The 27,667-nt window shown below is 37.1% G+C and overlaps 1 protein-coding gene across 2 annotated transcripts in view; it reads right to left on the bottom strand.

Moving 5' to 3' along the window:
• Positions 1–27,667, bottom strand: part of OSBPL10 (oxysterol binding protein like 10) — a 113,079-nt gene that overhangs the window by 80,450 nt on the left and 4,962 nt on the right. For both annotated transcript variants that reach the window (XM_064672379.1, XM_064672368.1), the window contains exons 2-3: positions 3,604–3,779; positions 1,804–1,883 (exon numbers count right to left, since the gene is read on the bottom strand). In XM_064672379.1, the coding sequence (XP_064528449.1) occupies positions 1,804–1,883; positions 3,604–3,779 (256 nt within the window). The remainder of the gene's footprint in view (positions 1–1,803; positions 1,884–3,603; positions 3,780–27,667) is intronic.

Raw genomic sequence — 27,667 nt, 5'->3', positions numbered from 1 at the left:
TCCTATTCAGCCACTGCAGAGCACTTACTAACACTATACTTCCCTGATTTGCCCTTTCCCTTCCCATCATCAGAAAAAAAAGAGTACAATGAAGTCAAATTTCATCACAGAGTTCATTCTGTACAGAAGAATAATAAATGTGATGAAAAGTACTTTCCCCACTACAACTTTCTATTTCAGAAATGGAAGGGGACTGATAAAAGTATTCATGACAAGTATTTGACAGAGTTGGAAGAGTCTAAGTATTATCCCTTTTGTTCCCTGTTCATTTCCTGATAATTTCTAAAATTCTATTTGCTTCTATTACTAATTGTTACTTATTTTCACTGTTATGACACCAAGATTTTTCTCTTGACATACTAATTTAGAACACATCAAAATATGCAGATACTACTACTGTAGGAGCTCAACATGGACAGGTAGTATGAAAAATTTAGAATATAAATTATTACTAAGTGCAACAGTTTTAACCTAAGGAGGAGAAATGATCCAAACTTCACTTACACATAAATCAGCTTCAACTCAATTACTGCCATCCTAGAATGAGACTGTGCTGTTAAAATAGACACCTCTACAGAATTATTTTTCAGGAGCAGGCAAAAGGATAAAAACAAACCCAGTATTAAGAAATATTACAGAAACTAATAGAGAGTAGAAGAATCAGTATGTCATTACACAAGTCTCCGATATCATATATACTGAACAGCACTTCTACTACCTCACCACAGTACACTGCAGATGTTAAACATTTAAATGGGTTCAAGAAGTGACCAGAGAATTACTGAGGAATAATTCATTGATGGCAACTGAGCACAAACAGTTACCATCTCTATCTAGCACAGGACCTGCAAATCAACAGCAACTGTAAGAGTATCCCAAACAAGTAGAGTTGCATCTTTCTGAGTAACTGGGCCACATCTATATAAAAACCATATTGAATTGCTATGCATAAGAATTTTAAAAGTACTGAAATACTCAAGGTATTTAAGACTCCTTCGAAAAGAGTTTTACTTATACCACATTTGCTTCCTGACAGGTCCACATCACTCCAAAGAAACAACAAAAGGTTGGCTTTACTTCACTCACTTCAATAAATGGCAGTCTCCTCAAAATACTATTCATCTTCTCAAAGTCCAGCTTTCAAAGATATTCAGGATCACAACTTTGACTGCAGCTAACATAACATTGATATTCTCAGCATCTTGGAACAGGGAGAAATCCTTTCAGTTTGCTGTTATATGCATTTTTCTTTTAAATACAGCAAACAATTAGTCATGAGAAAAGCAACCTTTTTCATTCTTGTAATATCAATAGAAATGCTTCAAGGATTGAGAGCAGGAATTTTTGTGTGTGAGACTTCATATTAACACCAAAACCATCATCATATGATGATCTCTTTCAGATTTAGTAAAGAAGACAAAGACTGATAGCTGCTAACATCTATCTAAAGTTCCAATAATAAAAGTCACTAAACCTTATAAAATTAAATAAAACTAATAATACTCAACATTTTTAAATACTAATCAGGATATCACACAGGTATTTATTAATAAACCGTTTATCCAGCCACTGAATTAACCATCCCTTCATTACTTTCTCATAAATAGGACAATGTTTATTTATTTGGGTTGCCCAACTAACTTAAGTCTGCTCCAGTTAGTGACAAATGACAACTTGCTTTCATTCAAAACCCTCTAAATATCAACCCACTAACTACCACAGCCAGTCTATCATCCAGATCATGCTATTCTTCACCTACACCACTTAAAATGCAATAGGTACTTCTTCCACTCAATTATTTACCTTAGAATTACCTTCCTTGTGATGTTTGGCACAGGATCGAAGCTGAGTTATCCAGTATTGTTTCTCCTTTGCATCAGCAGCTAAAATAGAAACAAGGAAATGCAGGGGATCACACAAAAATCAATACTCTCTTTTAGCACAAGAGATGACGGAGCAGGGCAGAGGGGGGAAAGATTATTTACTGATTGGAATGCAGTATAAATTCTAACTTAGGCTACTTAACTATGCTCAGGTGTTTCAGTACAAGACACAGAAGCCTGAACTGAGGAGGCTGTGGCCAGATGGAAGAGATGAACTTACAAATTTTCTACACAGTTAACTCCAGGTGTTAGTAAAAGCAGAACTACCTCTAGATGACTTTTTTGTTTTAGATTTTTCATCCACTTTTGTTTTAATTGTCTCTTTTTGTGAAGGACAAGGGCCACACCACAGTATTTAAATCAGTAAAAGCTCTACACTCAGGCTGTCAATCAGCTATCAGATAAGCTACCAGTTCCCCAGAAACTCAAGTACTTCTCTTTTAACAGAGTTCAATTAAATCTCTCTCAAAACCCGTGTCATTCACATGCAACTTAAAGACACAAGAACAAAAATCACAATTTCCCCCTTACATCTTTAAAAGACAACTTTAAAAATTATTAAGTTTGTCTGCAGTTTATATCAGGTGGCTTCTGTGTAATATTAGTAAGTCTTTTTAGGAGAGATATTTGGTTTTGTCTTAAACAAACCACTACTATAGTAATCCTGATTAAGAAAGGCAATACAGACTTCGTAATTTCAGTAAATATTTTCTCTTACTTCCTCTGCTATTAAGTATCTCAATAATTATTGACTTATCATAGAAACTATTTACTAATTTGAATCAAATTCACAGACCTCATTAAATTAAAAGCAGCACATTGCAAGCATTTAATAATCTCAAGGGTTTGGAAAAGCATGATAATGAAACAAGTGCTCATGCTTTCTAGCTATGCAAATTCCAACACATTTTAACAGAAATTCTCCCTGGTTGTTCCTGTGTCTCAGTTCTATGTATGAAGTGGCAACACACTGTACCACAGAGGACTCCTGCATGCTCAGTCCTACTCGACAACTGATAAACTGAGGTCAGAATAAAACTAAGAATACTTTTGTTACACTGTATTACATGTCACTTTTTTTTTAATAACAGTTTTTTATAAATTCGTTTGATATAAAAGTATCATGATCAATTAACCACACTGAAAATATCTGATCACTGCCTTCTTTTTTTTTTTTTTTTTAGTATTCCAAAGTAACTCCTATATACCTATATATTGTCTTTCCTATATTTGGGAGAAAGGGAAGAGAAAATTTTATGTTACAGGTCCATTCAATTACTCCAAGATTGACAAGAACATAATATCTTAACAGCCTCCCACTAGCATTTTTCCCTTCTCTGACCTATCATCAGATTTATTATTGCACATTATCTGCAGGATGGTAGCAGAGGAGAACAGTACTAGAAATTAAATGTTATGCCGTGGACAGCAATGAAAGCAGCTTTTTCTTCCTTTGCAAGCAAGTAAGACATACCTTTCAATCAAAATGCCACAGCAACAGATTACAGATACCATGAGGTATCTTCCAGCCCTGAAAGCCTACACACTGTAAAATCATAGGCACTTAACTCCAGATTACTCTTCCACATGATATAGTGCATAACCACTACTGTCTGACAGCACAGGGAAGTAAAAGAGAAAGGAGATATGAGAGAAGAGATGCAGAAGCAGGAAAGGGAGAGAGGAACAACTCAGCTGGCACCTCTAAGCAGCACTGTACCTTTTAACTTATACATCTCTCCATTAGCAGAGTAGACCACCAACATGTGTGGCACTTCATCACTGGGTGATATTATAGCTCCAGCTAAAGACAAGGCTCCTCTTGGCTTCTGGTTTTTACTTTGTTCATTCACGAAATACTGCAGAATCCCCGTCTCAAAGTCCAGCACAAAGTACCTGTTGAAATAAATTACAGTCATATAGTATTTCTGCTGAAGTTTTTCATGTATTTACTCAAAGAAGAACACAGATTGATCTTAAATCAAGATCATAAATAAACAAATGAAGTTAAACTAATTTTTGTAATAACTCCATTTTATAAGGTGTTGTTATTTTGATGATTAGGTTTGATTTTTCAGGGGGCATGTGATCTATTCTTTTATTCATAACCCAAACCATTTCAAAATAAACCCACTTCCAGGACTGCAAGATCATACAAACAAAAAATAAACTAACTGAATTGCTCAAGTGCAGTAAGTGAAAGAAAAGATATTTCAGACTTAAGTGTGTCAGTCTCAAGAGTTGGAAATGTACCTTTTTTTTCCCCCACAATTAAACTTATTTTTCACAACAGTACAGATCTTAAATTCCATTTCCCTGTGGAAATCCTCTATGCTATTACACAGAACAATTATTTACCACTTTAACTCTTTGCCAAAAGGGGAGGGAGAATAACCACCTGGCTCAAATGAAGGAGCTACCGACCCTCAACAGACTAGAGTGAAGATTACAGGAATGCAGATTATCCCCTCAGCTTCTTCTAAAAAAACACCCCTAACAACCTGGCTAATACCACTAACATGGGCATTTTTAACACATACTATTTCTACTGTTCCTCCAGATGAGATTAGCACAGATCACATGAATTTGTGTACGGTATTTCAGAAACTGTGATTATTCAGACTTCTGTAGCTTTGTATATCCCAAATTTACTCAAGTTACCGCTTTCTTTTGAAAGTGGCATTTTGTCTTAGCCCTTTCACAATACCCCCAATACGCAGAACACCTCTAACCTTTCCCATCACAGAATATTTCCAGGATTGTCTTCACAGCCAACTGAAGTTATGGGTGATGATCTGCCCATCTCTTTAGTCAAGGTAAATAAGCCTGGACATGATGCAAGGAAACCCTACCTAAGATTTACAGAGCTTCAGACATTTTGCTTGGGCAACCTTCCTCTGCCATAGTTATGCATAACTCTCTACTGCCACCACCTTCATATCAGAACAAAGATCAAACTCTCTTCAAATTATTACAGATTAACAACCCTGTCCCAAAGGATTTTAAGCTAGTGCATCACTACACCACTCACTTCTGCCCTGACTCCATCTCCCATCTCTCTGCATCCCTTCCCTCATGAAACAAATGGAAAGCCTCACTCTTGTAATCATGAAGCACATCCCTCCATTTCACAGGACATCTTCACCACAAAAAAAGGACTAGGGGAATGGCAAGTTCAGTGCCAACCACCACCATATTTCCAATAGCACTGTTAAAAATAAGGATGCCCTAAATTGCCAAAATTTCAGATTACCTTATTGACTTATATTGCACCAGTCCATAACCTTCCTATTTTGTTTGACTTTTAAATGATTCTACATTACTACTCACCCACTTATAAAGCATTTTTTCTCTTCAGTTTGCTTAGTAGGGAAAAACAGATTCACTTAACTGCAGGGGAAAACAGCAGATTTGGAAAATGTACAATAAAAAAAAAGTCAAACTTGCACATTTCATAGTAGATTTTAATTTTGCTCATTTTCTGTTTTTCTTGTCCATTTCAAAAATATCTGTTACATTCTCAGGAGAAAAAGAAGAGCACTAGACAGAAACAATGCCATGCCCCTGAGAAAATTATATAGTAGCTTGACCCTAGAGCTAGTGTTTCTCTGGGTTCAGTAAACAAGTCTAGACTTTATATACAGCAATGTCCATTCTGAGCCTGTGCCATCCTCATTATAATTTCATTGTCCTTCTATTGTTCAGGTACAAATAATTTATTTCAGCCTTCATTATTTGGCCATTTTTTATTGATTACTACCTTAAAAATCACCACTGTAGTTACTGAACTACAGCTTTACAATCAACAGAAGGAGGAAAAACAGTTAAAGAAAAAAAAAAGAAAGAAAAAGAGAGGCAAGAAAAATAGTCTTTCCTTCTCCTATCAAGATCAAAGGATTTAGGGGAAAATGTTCCTCTGAGTCTATTAGAACAGAATCTATTAAGTTACATAAACACCACGAGCACTTCAGCTCAGAAATCTTTGCATGTGAGACCAGCAAAGCACTCCCAGAGTGACTGTAAGCTCCACAAAGATGGGCTTTGCACTGCCATAAAGCTACCCCAGGGAAGGAAACCAGCCATTCGAGTACAGAATATACCTTTACCAGCATAATGACAACTGAGAGCAGCGACTTCTGCAAATTCCTAAATGCAGAGATAGCATCCTTCCACATCCTTGTTATCACAGCTGGAGCAGCAGTCTTACCTGGACCTTCTAGCCAACCACAACCTATTTTGTGTACAGTCTCAAAAAAACCAGAACATTATCACTGGCCTTGTACCTCAGGTTTTCAGTATTTGTGATGATGTCTCAGATGCCTGTAAAAGCATTCAACATTTTCAACAGAAATCAAGCAGTAATCTTAAGAAAGAAAAAAGTAACCAGTTCTCACAGGCCTTCACATCACCCTCAGCAAGTATCCTGCCTTCTTTCTTATCCCAGAAGAACTAGGAACTTTTCACAGGCATCTTGGCCATGACACTGTTCACATCACACAGAATCAAGTATTTCCTTTTCAAGGGTTATGGTTTGATGTGCAATTCCCCTCTTTACCTTTCACACAGCGGTATCACAGAAAAAGACAGACAGGAACAAACTGCACAGGCAACTAGAGCCTCACAAGAGAAGCAGAGGGATAATGCACTTTGAAAAACTGCTAACAGGATAGAAAAGGCCAGGAGAAGAAATAAGGAATTAAATGTCAAAGCAAGCAGCGCAGGGCTTTGTACAAAGGAGATGGGGAGGGAGAATATAAAGGTATAGAAAAAACAGAAGCAGCTTTCAAAAACATCTTCTCGCATCACAGACCAAATGATGACCCAGTTCATACCATCACAAAACCACAGAAGAAATGGAGACCAGATTCTTTCATTAAATGAGGATGGAAAAGCATTACACATATAAAGCAGAAAAGAAGAGCATAGTACATGTCACCTCTTAGAAGTGCTGTGTAACTGTATCAAAAAGACAGGGATGTCTTTTAACTTCAGTTCTAAAAGTCGTTTGTTCTGCCTATCAGGGAAATAACAGCACTAGCCTCTCTACAACTGATTCATCTTGCCACCTGCATTTCTCTACTGGCCTTGCTCACACCTTTGCCTATGATGTCGTATTTCTGTAATTACATTACAGATGAACAGTAATGAAAACTAACATACTCCTTAGAGAACAGTCAGGCAGGAAGTGGCAGAGTTATGTACTAAACACACAAAAAATGAGTGTTAAACAGATATTATAAAATAACTGTTACTGACAGACACTTTCAAAAGACAGCTAAATTTTTCTGTTATTCCAAAATTGGAATAACATCTTTTTTTTTTAATTAATAGTCATTAAAAGACTCCATCTAAAGGTAAGCTAGAAAATTACCACTTTAACACATTTTTAGCAGTTTTAACTGCATAAACACAAGTCAAAGTAGACATGTAAAATTATAGGAAAGAAAAAGCAGGCTGTTTCACAAAGGAAAAGCCAATGGATTTCTCACTTTAAATTCAAATCTGTTCAGAGACTAGAGGCTTCCCACTCCTCTGGCCCAGCTTCCCTCAAGCTCCTAGGATTCACCAGGGTACTCCCACTCTGCCATTCCTAACAAGTGTACATGCATTACCAGCTGATATCAATTACAAGAGAAAACACTCACCACACTCAGCAAACTACAAGTCTGACATTACCAGAACTGTTACTTTTTAAGTCACTTGTGAGTTTGTCAATGTGGCCTGATGATACTTCATTTCTCTTTTACTTCCCATATTTCAAAATCAGTGCCTTCTCTGAATAAATCCTAAGTCTTATAAATTCTGCAACTGTCTTAATTAAATGCTCATTGTGTTTCACTATCCCCTTTATCCATTCCCTCATTCATTCATAGCCATTTCAAATTTAAAAAAAAAAATATCAAGCAGAACAAACATGACATATCAGGAAGTGCATCTACGTTGCCTTCTGAATTCATAAAAAGGAAGGGTCAAACACAGCACCAATAAACTATTTCAACTGGATTTGCATTCACTGATAAGAGCATTTATTATAGTAATAAATATAACATTTTCATATAATTATATAGCAGTATAATAATTTATTATTAGTTCCCTCTTCAAGAAGACTTTAAGAAAAATGCTGGTAGTATAGCAGAGATGAAAGTGATCTACCATTAGAGCCTGTCAACAAAGAACAGCAGCTATGCAGATGTTCCATGAAAAAATCAGACATTTTGACATCACAAAATACACAAAGATATCAGAAGCACATGAACATTTCCTATGTAATTTACTCACCTCACTGGATTTAAGAATTTTCATTTTCCCATTTCCAGTCAAATTAAGCATTTCCATATTCTCCAGTGGAAAGGCATACTTTAATAAGTAAATGATAAATAATTAAACCACAACATTTCTAGGTATTTCATCATTCAGTTGTACACCAATAACATGGTTGCACTGCTCATTGAAGCTGTCACGAGGATGCAAATCTGCAATGCACCCAGAACTGTGTCCCAGCAGAAAAAACACTTCTTAAAATAAATTCCTCCTTTTCTCTCTTTATTCTGGACATATCCCAGAAACCAACCACCTGTACCCAAGTTTGCACTACTCTGTAATCCCAAGAAGTTTTCCAGGTAGGATTGGTAAATCTTTCCACTGTGTAATGTATTCCTAAGGATTGGAATTCTCCTCCCATACTTCTGTCCCAGTTAAGTCAGTTTTCTGAACCAGATTTTTTACAACTTCTAGTTTGAATTTATAATGAGACATTTTTATATAGACATTTGCAGCTGGACAACTGTAGTCCCAGTCAAATCTTCCATTTTTGATTCAACATTCTAAAAAAAAAAAAAAAAAAAACAAACAACAAAACCTCACCTCTTATGGAAAGCAGCATTGTATGAATTACATCCTTGGGTTCATAAACCAGCCTACTCTGGAGTCCATGCTTCATAGCTGGACTGTGTTTAATTCCAGACTTTATGTTTAAAATTGGTATGGATGCCTGAATACTGCACAAGAGCATAGACAAATGCTTTTGAATAAAGACAAAAAATCTTCCAATTTCCCATAATCTCCAAACAATAAAATGGTTTTCATTACATGACAACCTAACACAGCAAGTACTTCTGGATAGAGAGGGATGCTGGCTTGTTTCTATAGCAGGCTAGCCTTGTTTCACCTTTTTGGAGATTCTTTTTTCCCCAGTTACTTTCTTATTGATGGACAGAGGAGCTTTTCTCTCTAAAACACCACTTTAGCTCTTCAAAGATACCTATTCTCATAAGCCAGTCTCACAATATGCACTTTATGATCTATTTTTTATTTTGATTTAACTATGAAAATGCAAATTTTTTAAATAAAATACATTTAGTTGAAACAGGGCAATCTTCATGCTGCTTTAAAACATTAATAGGCAGCATCTCCTTCCCTATCATATTTGAAAAGTAACAATTCATGTATTTTTCCTTCTCAGACTGCTGAATTCATCATTCCAGACAATGTGACAAAAACTATGCTCTACTACATACTTCAGCATCAAATTAACTCAAGAACAGAAGCAGCTCACAGCAGAAGAATTCACTACCTTCTCCTTCAATCACTTTGTTCTCAACATTTCTGACTTTCCAAACATATGTTTTCCTTATATTCCATTCCAATTTCCCCTCAGTCACTGTCAGCACATGTTCCTCAGTGATTCCATAATCCTCTAAAGGAGGATTTTCAAGAATAAGGAGTCAAACTATTCCATAATTCTCTCTTTTTTTTAAGTAGTATAAAAACAGATAAGAATTATGGATAGAAAGTAAATTACTGTGTCAAAGAAAAGCAAAGTTTATGGCTGCAGTAAATGAACGAGCTGTCACATAGAAATATTTCCTTTTTAGGAAACTGTATCTTACTAGGCCATCCTGGACACCATATTTATGTAATTACTTAATTCTTCTTTTTTCCTTTTACCTTAAGCCATAAGATTAATGGAATTATTTATGCCAAAAAAAGATAAAGCATGGCACATACACATTTGACAGTCAATGAAATGATTATTAAAAATTATCTCTAAAGTTGTCATTTAAAGACAGATGATTAGGAGAACATGCTTACATTTCAGTAACTCTAACATCCTTTATGCATTGAGGTTCATCAATTTTTTCCTCATTTTCTAACATAAGAAAGCACAGAAGCCACTGTATTCATTAAAAGCTTTATTCACTGTGAGCATCTGTGTATGAAAACTGAATTTTTAGAACAGTAATTTCTCTGCATTATTGTAATTGGATATCAGTCAAGATGAACTACAATTTACTGGATACTTTTAGAGGTGTTCCATACCTAAAATGGAGATAAGAAACAGAGGAAGTATTATCCACAGCTCATAGATGGACAGCTTGTTTTTGATGATCATGCCCTTCATGATTTTAGCATCCAAAGAATTCTCACACAAATAAAATATTAAGATAAATCTCCTTTCCTGTATTCTCGTGTCCCAGGGAGCTCTCTTTATAAACCAAAATGTCACTTCTTCCTCAGTAACTACAGAAACTACAATTGTTACTGACCAGCTCATCAGGTCATCACCACCTGTCTGCAATGCCAATTATTTTCAACTGTCTGAAATTCTCTGTAGTCAGCAACAGATTTTAAGGAAAAAGGGACTACAATCAGAATAAATATTAAGAGCTGCTTAGGGGTTGCTTTTTAGGAAGGAGGGAGGAAGAATAGGCCTAAAAATAATGCATCCATTTCTATCCACCAGGCTTTGAGTTCATACAGAATTGTGGAAAAGTACATTCATCCTATAATCTATGCTTCAGTACAACATGGTCACGCTGAGGACTAGCAACTGCAGTTTAGGGGCAAACACATAAACAAAAGGTACACAGTTGAGTTTGATACCATAAACAGCACTTACTGCTCACAGCCCATCACGCTGGCTGGCTACTCGAGACTACTTTGTGTCATTTAGCAGTCCTTACCACCTTCCTTTTACTTGCTCTAAATTCACAACTATTTAACAATTAAGCAGACTCAATTTTTTGTACTATGGATCAAGAGAAAAGGCTAGCATTGACATAACTGGGGGAATAAATGGGCTGCTGTAATTTTAATTCTATGAATCTTATTATCCAGCTTGATTCAGGTCACAGATTAAAAACAGACCTTCCAAGCAGGAAAATATGTTTTCCTTCATAAGAAAAACAACTAAGATGCAAAATAAAACAAGAACAGAGTACTTATATGTCACTTCTAATGATCTGTATGTAATGAAAGGATGTTAACGTTTAGAAAGATACACTTCTATGCAACTCTAAAACAAGATACAGGAAATATGCAGGAGAGGATTAGTCACACACACAGCAACTCCATTCCCCGTGTGAGGGACACATACACAAGACTCTGTAGTTAAATTGGTTCTCACTGAAGCCAGGTCCGCAAGAGTCATTTGCAATCATCTGGATGCAAAAACGAAGGAAGCTGTCTGGTTTATCCTCTCTCATCCCACCTTTCCACCTTATCCAGGAGCAAGACTTTGCACCTTTGATAGAGTAAAATTAGAGACCTACTTTGGAGCCTGTATTAACAACTGCTTCTCTGCTCCAAGTCTTTGTGCAGTATTGTTCTGTTCCAGCTAGCAGTAAAAATCTCACCAACAAACAAGGCAGCTATCAGAAATCAGTACTTCACAGAATATGTTGATTTGGAAGGGACCCACAAGGATTATTGAGTCCAATCAAGAAAATCAATGATGTTTAGCTTGTGAAAAAAGCTTTTACATACTAATACTTGTAATTCTCTCTACTCACATTAGCAGTTATCAAAACTGCTGCTGAGCAAACAGCTGCATCATCACACAGTTTTAAATGTTTCCCAAAATTACACCAGCCATGCCAGGAATTTTATTGCCTATTTTTTTCTGTAACACAACCCCCACTAAAACTGTAAGCAATACAGAAATATTTGACCTTGCACAAAAACATGTCACTTTTTTGCTTGACACTTTCTGTAATAAGTTCCAAAAGATCTGACAGGTTTGGCAAGCACATCAAAAATTGCCTAGTGCCTAGCATCAACTCATCTTTCATAAAGTGCTTTTAAAACACAGAATGAAATAAACACCTTAGAAGGTGGCCTAACATACCAAAAATACAACTCTCCAACAAGCTAAATAACCAATTCTGGAAGCCTGAAAAGCTGAACCAAAGGCTCTACAATGTAGATTAAACACACTAAGAAAATGTAAGCATCCACAGACCTATTTGAAGCAAAGTAATCACAAAGAAGGCAGCTGCTCAGAGCGCTAATGAGTCCAACAGTGACTGACAGTACTATACATTATTCTTTCAACAGTCTCTGCTTTAAGTAGGGACATGCACACACACACAGAAAACACATTGCCAGGACAGTAATATATGAAGACAGATCACTAATGAAGTCAGATATGATCAAGGGCAGTATTTTATCGAGACTTCTGTCTGCTACTTGCCACATTCTGCAGGAGACTTTGTGGATTCAAAAGAGATGATGTGACCTTTGCTTGGTCTTCCTGCTACTTGCTATCACAACATCCATAAATGAATCGAATATATCCATTTGGCAGCCTGTTTATCACAAAACATAATGAGAGACAAGCAGCAAATTCAGCCACTTAATATAATGTCCCCACAACACACACTGGGAGCCTGGAATTGCTGGGTTTGTATCAGCATTACCATGCAACAGAGTTTAAAGAAAATCACATCCCACTGAATCTGTGTGAGTCAGCCAGGTCTTAATCACAATTTTATCTCAGAATACTATCATCTATAATCCAAATTCCCTACAATTTGCAGCTACTTAATTTTGTCAATCCCAAACAAACAACCTCTGAAAAAGGCTGCTGAAGAAAAAACATGTATTCCATTGAAATATACCCACAACCCTCTCCTTCACCTTCAGCAACTAGTGTCTGCCCTCTGAACTACATTACTAGAAGGTCATAAAATGTATGAAGGAAGGAGTAAATCCTCACACAGTCACCCATCCTGTGTCTAATGGTGCTGGCACCATTCTAAACTGTATTATCATTTCCCTCTTCAGTGAGGGAAATGAATCAAACACTTATTAGCAGAGGAAAAGCTGATTTCTCTGACTTATGCCTTCCAACTCTTCCTCTCTCTTCTGCAACAACTTGTATTTCTCACTGGTAAGAATTAACCCAGCACTACTGTTACTGGATATTATATCCCATCTAGGGGGAGGAACCTTCATACATCAAACATCTGTAGATTTTTAGAGCTCCCTTTGCTGCCGTATACAAAAGAGCACTCAGTTATGAGACAACCAATATGACCTCGAATTTTTATGCCTGATGTTAGTTATGATTCCACCTGGAGATAAAATACTTTCAGAGACTGAAATATTAATGAAACAAATAACAAAGGCACAGAGAGTGACCCTGGACAACAGCACAAACACTGAAGCTGAGAAGGAGACAATCACTGGATGACAAACCAAGAGATGGCCTAATACCTCCAGGCATGAGTATCAAGCAAACTCTTCAGGTAATCAAATCACAAAACAGACTGCAAACAGAAGTAGCTCAAATTACAAGGCTAGTCTACCTTCAATTAGAGCAGCTGCAGAGTAGTTCAGCTACTTTCAAGTACTGCTTTTTGCTCAATTTAACAATGAGAGTACAGAAATTAAGAGTATCATTCAAGTCACATCTTGACTCAATTACACAGACAAAGGAGTCTGTTATCTCAGCCCAAAAGTATTCGGCCTGCATGTCTCCAAATTAAAAGCCAGGGAAATTATCTATGCAGGTGAACCCTGATGAATCTGTTCCTCAGGTCACATATTCAACACCAACAACCTATAGTGGTAAGTCAGGAAACTTCAGGGAGTTGACCTGCATATAAACAAGAGTAAATGTCAATGCAAGCAAACTAGCCATTGGAGTTCTTTCCAATTCATTTTTACTGCTTACTGGAAACCAAGGCTGCTTTAAGACACACTGTAAAAACCCCTAAGTCACAGGGAAGACATGTAACTGTATTGCAAATTCTATTCTAACAACTGCACTATTTTGTATATAGTAACTATTGAATAAAACTGCTGAATCACTGAGCTATCTTCACTGTTACTTGTCTCTTCCCTCATATTTTATTACTGAACGTGAAACATAACAGATTATATAGGATTCATAAACTCTTAGTAAAAAGATGTCACCAACCTAAAAGTTTTCAATAGAAAAATGTTGCTAAAAATTAATTAGAACAGTCACATGTCATGGCTTATTGAGATAGAACATCAGTTTTATTACAATCACTCTGCTGCCAACAAGAAAGAGACAATTTGCAGAGGAAATGAAGTGGAGGTATGAAGGAGTAGACAAGCAGAACAGTTTGGCAACAGCATGTGCCAAAAGATTTTCATTAAATCTACCTAAAACTGAATAAACAGAAATCTGAAGAATCATTTAACACTACAGTCTAAAAAAGCACTCTGCTAGCTAGACTTCCAGCCACATGCAGAACAAAACATTCTCCTGCACTGGATTGTATGTACATTAGGCTAATTATTAGATTAGTGAAGAATGACATGAAGCAACACCAAGTTGTAAGATATCTATTAAACTTGAAATTTAATGGTTCTAGCAACAGCTGAGACCCCAAATCTTGTTTTCAGTGCCTGAACATCTAGACTACAGTACGAACATCCTCATCAACCTCCATATTCGTAACAGTGCAATGCTATAGGGAGATCTGGAAGAAGGAAATATTAAGTTGTTATAGCTTAACCATTTCCTCAACCAGCAGTCATAAGGAGTATGTTTTCCTTCAGCTACCAAAAGTCTGCAGCTTTAAAAATCAGAAGCAAGTAAGATTACATTACCACATTAAATTCTCTTCAGTAATGACTTAGAATTTATTTTAATGTCTTTCGTGCAAGTGCAGTTTAAAGACTTCTTCCACCTAGATTTTTTCCTTGTCCCTAATTATAATTGGGGGGGATCAATGATGTGGTAAGTACTTCTCTATTTCTCCACTTGTTTGTAGTTTTCTTTTAGTTTATTCTCAAATGTTATCAACTGTTTGTAAACAGTCTTAATAGATGGTGTTACTCAGCTGATAGTTTCTCTTATCTGGCACCACAAATAGACAACACATGATTCCATTTCTTTCCCTTCCCTCTCCCCTCCCCCCCAGCAAAATAACTCATTGTATCTGAGACACTCAAATTACAATCAGAAATATTCAAGGAAAGAAACAGGGAGGAGGGAAAAATCCAAAAAGAAATGTTAGTGCCAACTGCAAACTGAAACTAAGGAGAGATGCACTTTTTTTTAACAGCCATTTCAAAAAACTTACCATTTCTCAAAAGAAAACATTGTAAAGAAATACTACTCAGTCACTTTAGGGAGCACAAACTGTTAAGTCCTATTTTCTGATAGTGATTTGACACCTGAAGGTTACTCCTGCTCTGCAGTGCTCTCTACTACCTGCCTTCACCACACTCCTCAGTACTCACACCGGTTCTGCACTGCAGCACTTGACAAGGCACCCTTCTCTGCTTTTCATTTGATTTTGAGCAGTGACAAGCAGACCGTATGATAAAGGAACAGGGGAAAAGAAACAAAAATAAAAAAGGCACACGCCACTTGGAGGAAAGTCCTTAATAAGAGACTAAAACACCAGCAATAATTTTAAGCATTACCCTAGACTCCTCTAGGAAACCCTGTGCTTGCTGTAAGAACTGCAGCAGCCACCTTGCCTACTATGCAGTCTCTGGAAGAATGACAGAGCAGGAAACGATACACAAGAAGAATTTCAGGAAGAAATTCAATAGCAGAGATTTCAAGAAACAGAACTTTATTCCTGTGAAGGGAATGACATAAGGTGGTCGTTTTTTCCTTCAGCAGTATAAACATGCCACAACTTAACTGAACCTCTGAACCCACTGCTGGCAATGCACACAGGAAAAAAGGTGGGAGGTGGTGGCATAAACCAACTCCCAAGTGTAAAATTCTCTTTAAAACAGAAGAGACTCACCACAATAAGTACCTAACAGAAGACAATGCAACCAACAAACCAAAAACATAAGCACAGAACAAGTTGAGATGATAAATAAGGAAATTGCCAGAGCAGAGATACAGTGGTTTTCACATTTCCAGAACAAAGTTAGTTGTATAATTCTATTATTTTTCTTTTAAAAAACATGCAATCCATCATTCCAATAATTAAATCCAGTTGAGGGAATTATTTAATGAAAGTTAAAACTCAACATGAGTAGAGTAGGTATTTTCAGTCTCTCAGACATCTGTTCCTGATGTCCTGACACCATCCCAAGGAAAAAAAAATCTGTGAGAAACTGCACTATATTTTTTCCTATACCAGATGCTTTCTCTATTACTACTGACAGTTCCACTAAGCTTTCCAGCTCCCTCAGTCAAGGCACCTATTCCACACCACTTGTGCTCAATCTGCTCAAGCATCACTTCTGAAAAACCAATTTTTAAGCTCAAAGCTTCATGTCATTAACCTCCTCTCTGGAACCTGAGGTTACAGCTCATCTACCTCTAATTTTTAGCACTTGTAACATTTTCGTGTCTGATCTCCTTACTTTCAAATGTTTTCTCTTCAGTTCATATCCTACAGTACTACTCCCCCCCTACGCTTTCTGTAGAGTATCAAAAGCAAGGTCAAATAAATGGGAAAGAGAGATCCTTACAACATGCAAAGGACAACAGGTACGATTTATCCGATCCTAGAGAAAAGCTTCATATTCAACTACCAACCTGTCTGTTCAGAGCAAGATTATATCTCGCAGCTTCTCAACCCTTCTGCTCAAGGCTTTAAGTCTTCCATTTGAAAACTAGCATAGAGAAAAGATAAGAACCTAAGTTATGAGGACCTGTAAGCAGCTACAGTCTGCTCAGAAAGTCCAGCTATTTCCTGCAGCTCATCCCTCACCTCTGGGACTCCCATCAGAACCCCTATGCCCAAAGGAGCAGCCACCTAAGCCTCCTACCAGCTTTTACAGCTCTGACCCTTCTACAAAAGGTCAATGCACAAGGAGACACTTCCAATACTTTTCCCAAACCGACAGCAAAAGAGTGTGCTACAGGAAGCCCTGAGCTCTAGGTTTGAATGATCTGCCAGCCTTTAGTCCACAGCACAGCAAAAATACAGCATCCATTACAGGATTTCTTTTGGCCAACAACATTTAAACCATTGAATGAAGTAAGCTATGCCATGCCCACGGCCTAGCTCTTGGGCCCAGGGGCTCTGATCCAGCTCACTGCAGCTCAACAGCTACCACCAGTCTGAGTCCACAGGGGCAGATGAACCCCAGGCCACATAGAGCTGAGCAAACCAAAGCTGGGCTTGGGCAGCTGTCACAAACCACCCCAGCAAAACGCTCCTGACTGGCATCACCTGTCTACACCCCGTAAGCAGCACAGGGCACGCAAGGACATAGAGGCTGGAAAAGCACTGGATTATGGAAAAGCTGCAGAATGAAACTAACAATTTGAACCTCTGAGCCCCTGGCAAGGACAGAGCAGCTGAACAAGGCTGTCACAACCCACAGGTTATCAAGTGCTCACTGCAACTGATTCTCACATTTGTACTCTCATCTGAAAGCTCTGCTTTAAGGTACTGGCTGTTCTCTTAACTCCTTATGACTATTAAGGCTAAATTAGTATCTTAATTAGAAAAGAAGGAATATGAGTACAGTGCTTTTCCCAGCTTAATTACATTTTCACTGGGGTTTTCACTATCAAAATATAACAACTGGGAGGAAAACTAGCAGTTCTGCTAGCAAGTTATTTAATGACAGAAGAAAGCCAAGGAATTAGAAGTTTCTGGTACTCCAGCCTCTGGTTGTATTTTTCTCACCCAGAAGCAAAGAGACTCAGCCAGATAGAACTACTCACAGATCAGATGCCCCACCTTTCATTTCTTTGGAAAATTACCAACTTTTCGCTAATCAGTGCAATCTGGGACTTGGAAGGAGAAGAGGATATTCTGAAATACACCTCAATAGCATGTTTAGATTAAAGCCCTCCCAGAAGAGAGAAGAGAAGCAAAGGAAAAGAAAAATATGAACCTCATATTTTATCAGCAATCTCCAGATCCCTTGCACTATATCACCCTGATGATGAATTTCCTTGGCACACTAAACTGCATTCCTTACTGGGTGTGGAACAATTGCAGACATTCTGTATGAAGCCTGGTAAGTATTAAATGAAATGTATACATAGACTTAACTGGACAGGAATGGGATCAATTATAACTGTAGTTTTTACAAACAGAATACAGAACTACAGAAATGCCTTGGGACTTCCAAAACATCTTGAACAAAACAAACAGAACAGTTAATGGCAACAGAGAGGCAGAGATGGAATGGAAGTACAGCATAGTGAGTTTCAAATAAATTCACTGAATTTCACAGAGTGATCTTCTACAACAGGAAGTAACTGTATTAATAAACATTATCATACTACATAAGAATTTTTTTTTTCCTCAGGAGTGGCCAGTATAAGTATATATTATCATTATATGTTTAAAAAATGGTAGAAAAAGTTTCAAGTACATTCAAAACTACTCCTAGTTTATTTTTAGATCAACTAGATTTCAGGCTGACATCTTTTCAATATTCAGAAGCTACTTTGTTAAAGCCAACTTTTTAAGAACACGAACCTATCAAAGGAAGGTACTGACTGTACTGTATTACAGTAATGCAATCCAACAAGATTCAAAGCAAAACCACATCCTATCAATGGATATTGTTGCATAAATTTTCAATTAGCTGCCTTGAGTCAGCAAAGTTTTATAGAGGTTGTGTCACAGTTCACCAACTTCTCTGCCAGACCTTCACAGCTCATCCTTGTTTTGCAAAGCCCTGTCCTCAGCAACAATCACTGCCAGGAGCCAGAAACTTCACTGTTACTTTCTAGTCCACAGCTAAAAACATAAAGGCATAAGAGACCTCAAGAAATAATAACCTTCCTGTAAACTGAAAAATTAATGTTTAGATTTGAAAACCATCTTGTAATCAATTAAAGTCACCTGCAGACCTCAGTTTTACACCAAGAAAAGCAAAACAATATATATTTAAATTGACTTAATGATGTGCTATTAAGAGATCCAGCACCTCTTCCTCTAACGTCAGTAGTGTTAAGCATCACATCTGATGCTTGTTCAAATTTTGTAAAGTACCCATGGTATTTTTCAGATGAAAAATAAAACTTTTTTTAAAAGAGAATTTTAAGAAAACACTATCACCATAAATATGGTGTTAAAAGTTTAAAAAATAGAACAGTTGCAAACAACCCAGTTTAAATATTTTATTCTTACTGAGTAATGCATTACAATACTGTAATACTGACAAGGATGCAAACTCACGCATGCAAGCTTTTTTGTTTTTTTCCCATTATTATGGTGCATTCAAAGTATTTAGACCATTTCTAACAAAACAGACAAGCAAAACAATTTGATACACCTTTTCATCTGAAGTGTGCTTTGTCTTCCTCAGTCTAGGTAATCAGAGTTATAACGTCAATACAAAACTTCTGTGCTCAGGAATCTGGCTTTCTGATACCTGCCTCTGGTCTGTGGACATAACTACACTACTCATACAATTCATGCCCGAGAAATTCATAATAACAAGAGCTGATTACCACCTGTGAAAGGAAAACAAAAATTTTAAAGGTAATTTCCATGTAGAAAAAGATATTTACCTGATGCCAGGAGCCAGCAGTCCTCAAACCAATTAATTCTTCATTCCTCCCTCATTCTACACTGTACTTCTATAATTCACTGAGGGTATGTATTCCTATAGCTGTTCTAGATACAAAGTATTATGATATATTCTAAGTGAAGACATGAACTGCCAGATACTTGCTAGCAAATGCTTTCTGAACACAGCTGTTTGGACAGTAATTTTTGTGCAAATTGATAGAATAAAACATCTGTTTTTAAACTTGTTCTGTGTTTCTACTGCAGTCTCTCCAGCAGCTGTTATTTTCACTTTCAAAATGTAGATAATTTATCATCCAGGTTGTCAAAATTGAAACATATGAATGTTGGCATTTCTCCCAATTGCAAGTTTAATTTAAAATATTATTTCACTGACAGAACCTGTTCAACAAGTAACATTCACTCCACTCATATATAAAGGGCTGAGAACTCACCTATGTTATACTAATGCCATTTTTTGCGAGCTGCATATATTTTATATGCGTACGTAGATATAGAAGAAAAAAGAAAAACAAAAGGCAAGTTAAAGTCTTGCTTTGGGAATTTTTGAAGTTCTCAATTTTACATCTTCCTTTCTGCTTGTTCTTCCTAGTATGTGAATTTTTTCTTCTTATCCACAGTCTAAAATGTTCCTGGTTGGGAAGAACAAACATCCAATGCAGTATTTTCTTCACACATCACATGGAAGAAAATATAATATCCAAAGTAAGGATCTTGATAGCAAGATCAGCACGCTGGTTCATTTCCAGCTCTTCTCCATCCCAGCTAGTTCAAACAAAGCTTTGCAGAAAGCAGATCTTTCTTACATGCTGCATCATCTTAGGATAGTCAGAACTTTCAGCGTTCTGTGACAATACTCAACAATAGTTTTTCCCTTGCCTTTACTCTTAGGATTATAAATTCATTAACTGAAATGAGAAGTTTAAGTTTCTATGTTTGGTCTTTATCCTGACAGCTGATATGCAGCCATCTTTAAAACCAAGTATATTGTCAACACTATTTCTTAGAAACATATGTATTGAGTCCACAGAATCCATGAGAGGGTTGGTGTCATCAATATGTTGTGAGATATGCAGTGCATTAGCCATGATCCTTCTGAAAAAAGAGTATTTAGACTTGTGAGCAACAAGTACTTTCAAAGACCTTTATGCATTAGGTTGCTGCTTTATATACATATTTCTAAAAATACAGTTCTACAAAAATCCAGATCATTGTTCTAATCAAAAATGAAGAAACAATACTTATAACCTTCAATAAGTAAACAGTTTCATCATCACAAATGCTTGAATTCCCACATAAACTTTGGGTTTAACAGGGTGAAGGTAAGTCTGGCACATTAATAGATATCCAGGTGGACACTGTCAGTAGCTTCCTCTGGCTGCAATTCACATCAGTCCTCTATTTGCCTGAAATAAGCTCTGCTATGGAAGGCAGTGAAGGGAAGAAAGTAAAACCAGAAAAATTCTCACTGTGCTACGCATTCTGCAATTTAGAAAATACTACTTTCCTCACTACTTCGTGTGTGCCGTTCTTAATGGCACTATCAAACTTAATAAATAAGAGCAAATCATCTCACTTGGATTTCCAAGACTTAATTCTGAATTCATGTTACAAAATTTTCAGACTTTTTTTTTTTTTTAAAAGAAGAGGTAAAGGTCTAGCTTTGTGCTATCTTCAGTATCTACTTCCTTCTCTCATCTGTTTCTTCCCTTTCATAGAATCATAGAACAGAATCATGGAATGGCCTGGGTTGGAAGGGTCCTTAAAGACCTAGTTCCAACCCTTCTGCCATGGGCAGGGATACCTTTCACTAGACCAGGTTGCTCAGAGCACCATTCAACCTAGCCTTGGAACACTTTCAGGGATGGGGCATCCACAACTTCTCTGGGCAACCAGTTCCAGTGCTCCACCAGTTACTTTCCTAACATTTAATCTAAACCTACCCTCTTTCAGTTTGAAGCCATTCCCCCTTGTCCTGTCACTACATGCGTTTTATCTCCATAAGTCCTCCTCCAGAGACTTTAACTCCTTTTCTAAACCTCTCCAACCATCCTATATATTTTTCTTCTTACCTTGTTCTATTGCCAAACTACCATTTCCTTGTACTGGCACAATAAAAATAGGATAGAGTTTGATACACGAACCCAACGATGTAGTGGGTTTCTGTGGCTGGGTTTTGGTAGCGGGGGGGGCTACAGGGGTGGTTTCTGTTAGAAACTGCTAGAAGCTTTCCCTGTCCCATGGAGCCAATGCCAGCCAGCTCCAGGACAGACTTCCTGCCACTGGCCAAGGCCAAGCCAATTAGGAGTGATAGTAACGCCTCTGTGACAACATATTTAAGAACAGAAGATTGTGGCACAGAAGGGATTCCAGCCAGGGAAGAGCAGAGTGAGAACACAGGAACAACAAGGCAGACACTGAGGTCAGTGCAGAAGGAGGGGCAGAAGGTGCTCCAGGCACCAGAGCTGAGGCCCCTGAGGCCCATGGTGCAGACCATGGTGGAGCAGCTGTGCCCCTGCAGCCCACAGAAGTCCATCGGGGCACAGAGACCCACCTGCAGCCCACGGAGAAGGGATAGAGTTAATTTGCCTGCAGTTTGGTATCTTCATTATTAAGTTCGTTATCTTCCACCATGACAAAAGCAGTGCAGAGAAACTTGGCACAACCCCAAATAATGGCAACAGACAAGAAATTGGTCATTTCCCCTCTTCTTCCCTTTTCTCTCTTTTTTTTTAATTTTATAAATTCAAGCACAAAAATAGCAGAATACCTGGTCTTGCCTGCATTTGCTTAAACTAGTCTTCTTATACCAGGAAGGTTTTCTTCATATTTCAAAGCTAGAAAAACACATACACCCCTCCTCTTGGTGAGGTTAAACATACTACTCTTACCGCAGTGCACAGATTTTCCCAGAGTTGTGTGTGTCCCTTACATAAAAGCATTATCCTATCTCAATAAAAGATGCATCAGCCAACATAGCTATAAGTGGGTGTGGTTCACAATTCTGTATATAAGATAAACTTTGAAGCTTTATCAACACAAAGCCCCAACTTACATTCATGTACTTCTTTAAAATACACTTTAAAATAAACTGTTGAATGACCTAGACAAGTTGTCCCATCACAATTCTTAACTGTGCTCCAAGTCCATTCTCAAGCAAATCAAATAATCATTGACTTGTTTTATAAAAAAATACTGGCAACATGATTAAAGGAAGCTGTGTAAGGCACAGCTCTCAATACTGCAACAGACAACCTCTAAAAGGCTATGCAGTTGAAAAAAAGCAATTTCCTAGGTCACTGAGGAACATGTACTTGATATATGATCTTGCAGTAGTAATTTATTTAAAACAAAAGAAAAAATAGTAATTTAGGAATTTCAACTTATAAACATTCAACTTGATGGTATTTGATAGCCTAAGATCTTTTCAGTCAAGCACCTTAACGCACCTGCAAATGCTGTACAACTTGTGATACCCAACAGCAACCACATTTAGTCTGCAGGAAGGTCCTGAAACAAGCACCAAGCAATTAATACTACACATCAGTGTAGCCCTGTCTCTTATTTTGAAGGCTCATACTCCAAATTTCAAACTGTAATTTTATCAGAAATATACCCCCAACAAAACCGTTAGGTTTTCCCGAGCATATGGTGAATGACACAAAAAGGTTAAGGTTGGTCAATACTTGGTGCATACAGCTCTTTTTCATAGAATCACAGGGTTAAGAGGTTGAAATGGACCCTAAAGATCATCTTGTCCCAACACCCCCTGCCATAGACAGGGACACCTCCCAGTAGACCACATTGCTCAAGGCCTCATCCAATCTGGCCTTCATCAAAACCAACTGGCAAGATCCCCAAATGGATGAAACTACACATTAAATGCACTGAAAGACAGTTAAAAGACAGAGGTAGCCTCCAAATATAAATAAATGAGGTTATTTGAGTGAATGTATTCCTAATAGGGTTCCTTGGCAATCAGTTCTTGACTTGGGAGTGCTTAGCAATGACCCAGATGAAGGAAAAAAAATCATCAGCAAACATCAGGCTTTCCAATACCATCAAATCATACCTCTAGTGACAAAAGTCATAACTACAAGATAGAGGATTCACCTGGAAAAGCACTGACTCATAAAAATTCAGGGTCAAGAAAATCTACTGATTATTTTGTCCAAGTAATTCTTCTAATAATAATTTTCCTCAACTGTATTTTAAAATTACTGTCTCCTGTAAGCAAATAATTAACTACTATTTATACCCCCTCAAAAAACAGGGCCTGCCCACACCATGAGAAAGCTCAAGAAGTATGACTGGGAATATGCAATAACATGCTAACCATGAAGAGAACATACTGCAGGGAGACAGCTCCCACAGCAATCCTTTCCAACACCTTCCCAGACAAAAAAAAAAAAAAAAAAGCATGCTAGTGTAGTGTTACCCTTCATTTTGACACTTCTGGCACTCGTTTTCATAGTACTACACCATATGTTACTCACTGGATCAAGAAATATAATGGGTACCAGGAGAAAACGAATAACAAGCACCTGGATGTTGCAGATTAAGTAAGTAGGAAATAAAAAGGGGTTGGGTATGGAGATACCTGTCTGAAGAACCCAAGCAGCACCAGGGAACATGAGATCTCAGTGTTGTTCAGTGTTGTGTGCAACCAGCCTAACAGTTAAACTTAAGAAGCAAAGTTAACAACCTAATTTTTAAAAAAATAACTGACTGAGATCTAAGAAGCTAATGGTCTTTCAATTTTTAAAGCAGAGAAAAAAATATTGATTTGAAGGAAACAGGATGCCTTACCCCTGTATTTGATCTCCAGTGCAACCACAGCTGAAACTTTACATATTTCCGGTGTCCATATGAGAACAAAAACTTTGAAAACCAAGTAATAATCAGGACTATCATGAATTATTAAAGTTACTGGGAGAGCTAACTTGCACCAAGAAAATTCCATTGGTCTAGATACTCCAAATACAGACAAATAATAACCACATAGCCTGCCCAAAAAGGCTGCACATAGAGCCTAAATTTTATAAGAAGTATCTTCAGTCCAGCATAAAGAGATTCAGTGAAGAGTCAATGGCTGATACACTGAGTAAAACAGGCATTTTTTTAAGCAGTGATTAACTCTGGGCAAATTGTTGCCATAGCTATGGTGAAGAATCCTCTATCATCAGAAGATAAACTCTCAGATCAATATCCAAAGAGAAATACAAGTCTAGACAGAAGACAAATCACGGCAAATTCTATGGTTTGTGCTGCAAAACTGAGTAGTTGAGAATCTACATTCTTCTACTTTAAATTACCTACTAATTAAATGCCATCTTGGAAGGTGAAGTGCAGTAGCATTTAGAGAACATTTACTGAATCATTTTTATATGCAACAGTTAAATACGAAACAAACTTTGTCCCCCTGCATTAGGTTCCAAAAAGTAAGCAAACATCTCAGGAAGAAAACCACAAAAGCTATAAGATCTGAAGTATAATGGCAAGATACTTGAAAATAAGGTTGTATAAGTATATTAGGACTACGGAAACAAACTCAGCATTTTTTGATGAACCAAATTCACTACTTTTTGTTTCATTGTTCATTATAATATATAATTGACAAATATAGTTTTACATCAAAAAGCAATAGTTATGGCAATTTTTAGCAACCTTTTCACTTAGAAGGTTCAGCCTTCTAAATACATCATAAAGAACGAAGTAGGAATATTAGGAGAAGCTAAAGCAAAAAATACATTCTTTTTACTAAACAATCGTTTTTAAATATAAAATGACTGGGGAAAACTTTTGAATACTTATATACTCATAAAATGATTTCAGGAACATTTCTTAGCTTAGCAACTTACTGTCACTTCTCCTGCATGAACAAAATACATATTCATAAACTGGTGGGACTTTTTAAATAAGCCAGGAAGTGCATGTGTGCTCCCTCTAACCACATTTATCACTGCCTTGCTAAGCACAGAAATCATCATCCAAAAAGTTAGCAGCAAAATGAGCCAGTAATAACAAAACCCAGATAAGGGCAAGTGCCTGTTTCAGTGTCAGTGCCAACTGCTACTTCTTTTCACTGTCTGAGAGCTAAGTGTGACATCTGGGCAAAAGGAAGACCATGCTTTATTCTGACTGTCACTTCATTCCCTCTGGTACAAGACTGCTGCTCAGCTTTGAAGTACACTTGCATATCCCAAATATACCGCCTGAGTGAAAATGCACAAGTCTCATCTGTCTTAAACGGATTTTTTTTCTACATTATTATCAAGCATCTTATGCATTACATTATTATCCATTATATGAATTTATCCTCTGCATAATCATAAGCAGTCCTGACACCTTTTGATACAAGCAGCTGAGGAACAAAGAACTTGGGTTACCTGCCTGGGGACAAGAGAAATGCCCATGGCAGTTCTCCGACCAGTCACACCTCCACAGTGCAAACTAATTCCTTAACTGCAAGACCATCCTTTTCAATTTCAGCTGAGGTTCAAAGTTGTCCTCTTCCAAATGTTACTTGCAAGCATCACTGAAGGGCAGAGAATGATGGATTTCTCAGCCTCCCTCTACCGTTGTTAGAATTCCTTCTCTGACTTCGCTGTTTGAATCACCTTCTCCACTCTCCCAAAAGAGATAGTTTAGAGGCAACAGCAAAAGCTATTCAGACTAAATCAACCAGTTTGTCACTAAACCAGCTAGGTTTAATCAACCACTAACTAAACAAAGAAAAAGTACTTCTTAACTGAAATTTTCCTACAAAGAAGTTAGGGATATACACTTTAAAAGATTGATTTATTTCTTTTTACTTTTTATTGGTTTTCCTTTTTTTTTTTAAGTGAGCATTAATGATACTTAAGGGGGAAACGTTTCAACAGCAAAAAGTGAAGGGAAGAGGAAAAAAAGAAAGCTTACATTTGAAAGTGATTATTTTTGCTACATAGATTTTAGGATTAAGAAAATAGATTAGTGCCATAATCCAAAACAGAATTTACTAATAACTGACTTTTTGACATTTTAAATTCCAAGTTTATTTAAAATTAATTACATACCTTCTTAATTTCAGTAATGTAAGATATGCAAGTGCTGCCTGTTCAGCACAGGAAATATCACCTGCTCAAGAGAACTAAAATAAGTTGGGTTTAAGTAGTTTTCTTCCTTTTCACCTTGCCTCCTACTACAAAGAGAACCTACAAGTCAAAGGAAAACACAGTTTCTAGTAAAATCTATTCTGCAGGTATAATCTTTAATAGAATGTTAGCGCAATATTATAAAAATCTCTTGAAAATTTAAGATTTCCACAATTCCTAATGAATTATAAACAAAGTTCCTAAACCTAAGGAGCAGATTTCCAACAACAGAAGAAACAGAGAAGGTTGCATCTCCAACTCCTTAAAACAGAGTCCTCCCCTTCACAAATAAAACCTGGAAGGTTAAAACCTGTATAGATATGCCACGGAAAAAGATGAAAAGATAAGCAGTGGAGGGGTTGATGTTGATCTGATTCTAGTAAGAGCACGAAAAATTCCCTTTTCAGCAAGTTTCGCAAACATTAAGTGCATGTCTATCTTCTCAGATACTGTCTACCGTTAGAATCCTGACAGTGCGGTTTATTCCTATATTAAAAAACAGTTCATTTCTCCAGGACAGACTCCGCTCCCAGCAGCTATACTGGTATACCTATACAACTATAGTCATGTAGTTTGTTTAGTAATCATCTATTCATTTTTTCTTCACCAGAAAAAGGCCACAGTTCATTGCTAGAGTAATTGGACTGGTGCCATTGAAGAACTGGCAAATATTAGAAGTGCTAACTACCCCAAAACTCCACCAGCAGATGTGTCTAATTCGGAAGGAATTGTGTTTGAAGATACCTTCATCAATTCTCTTCCTAAGACGCCACAATCTCCTTCTCCAAGACACATATAAAATGTTTAAAAAATGAAAGTTACATACAGATTTTTGTGCTACAGCACAATACAGTGTTGACATATTTTGTCAACATGCTTAGAAAACGCTCCCATAACAGCTACAGTCAAGAGCAGC

This window comes from Pseudopipra pipra, chromosome 1 (assembly GCF_036250125.1).
Source record: "Pseudopipra pipra isolate bDixPip1 chromosome 1, bDixPip1.hap1, whole genome shotgun sequence".
NCBI lineage: Eukaryota > Metazoa > Chordata > Aves > Passeriformes > Pipridae > Pseudopipra > Pseudopipra pipra.
Note: the sequence above shows the minus strand (reverse complement) of the source record. Positions and strands in the feature narration are given on the sequence as shown.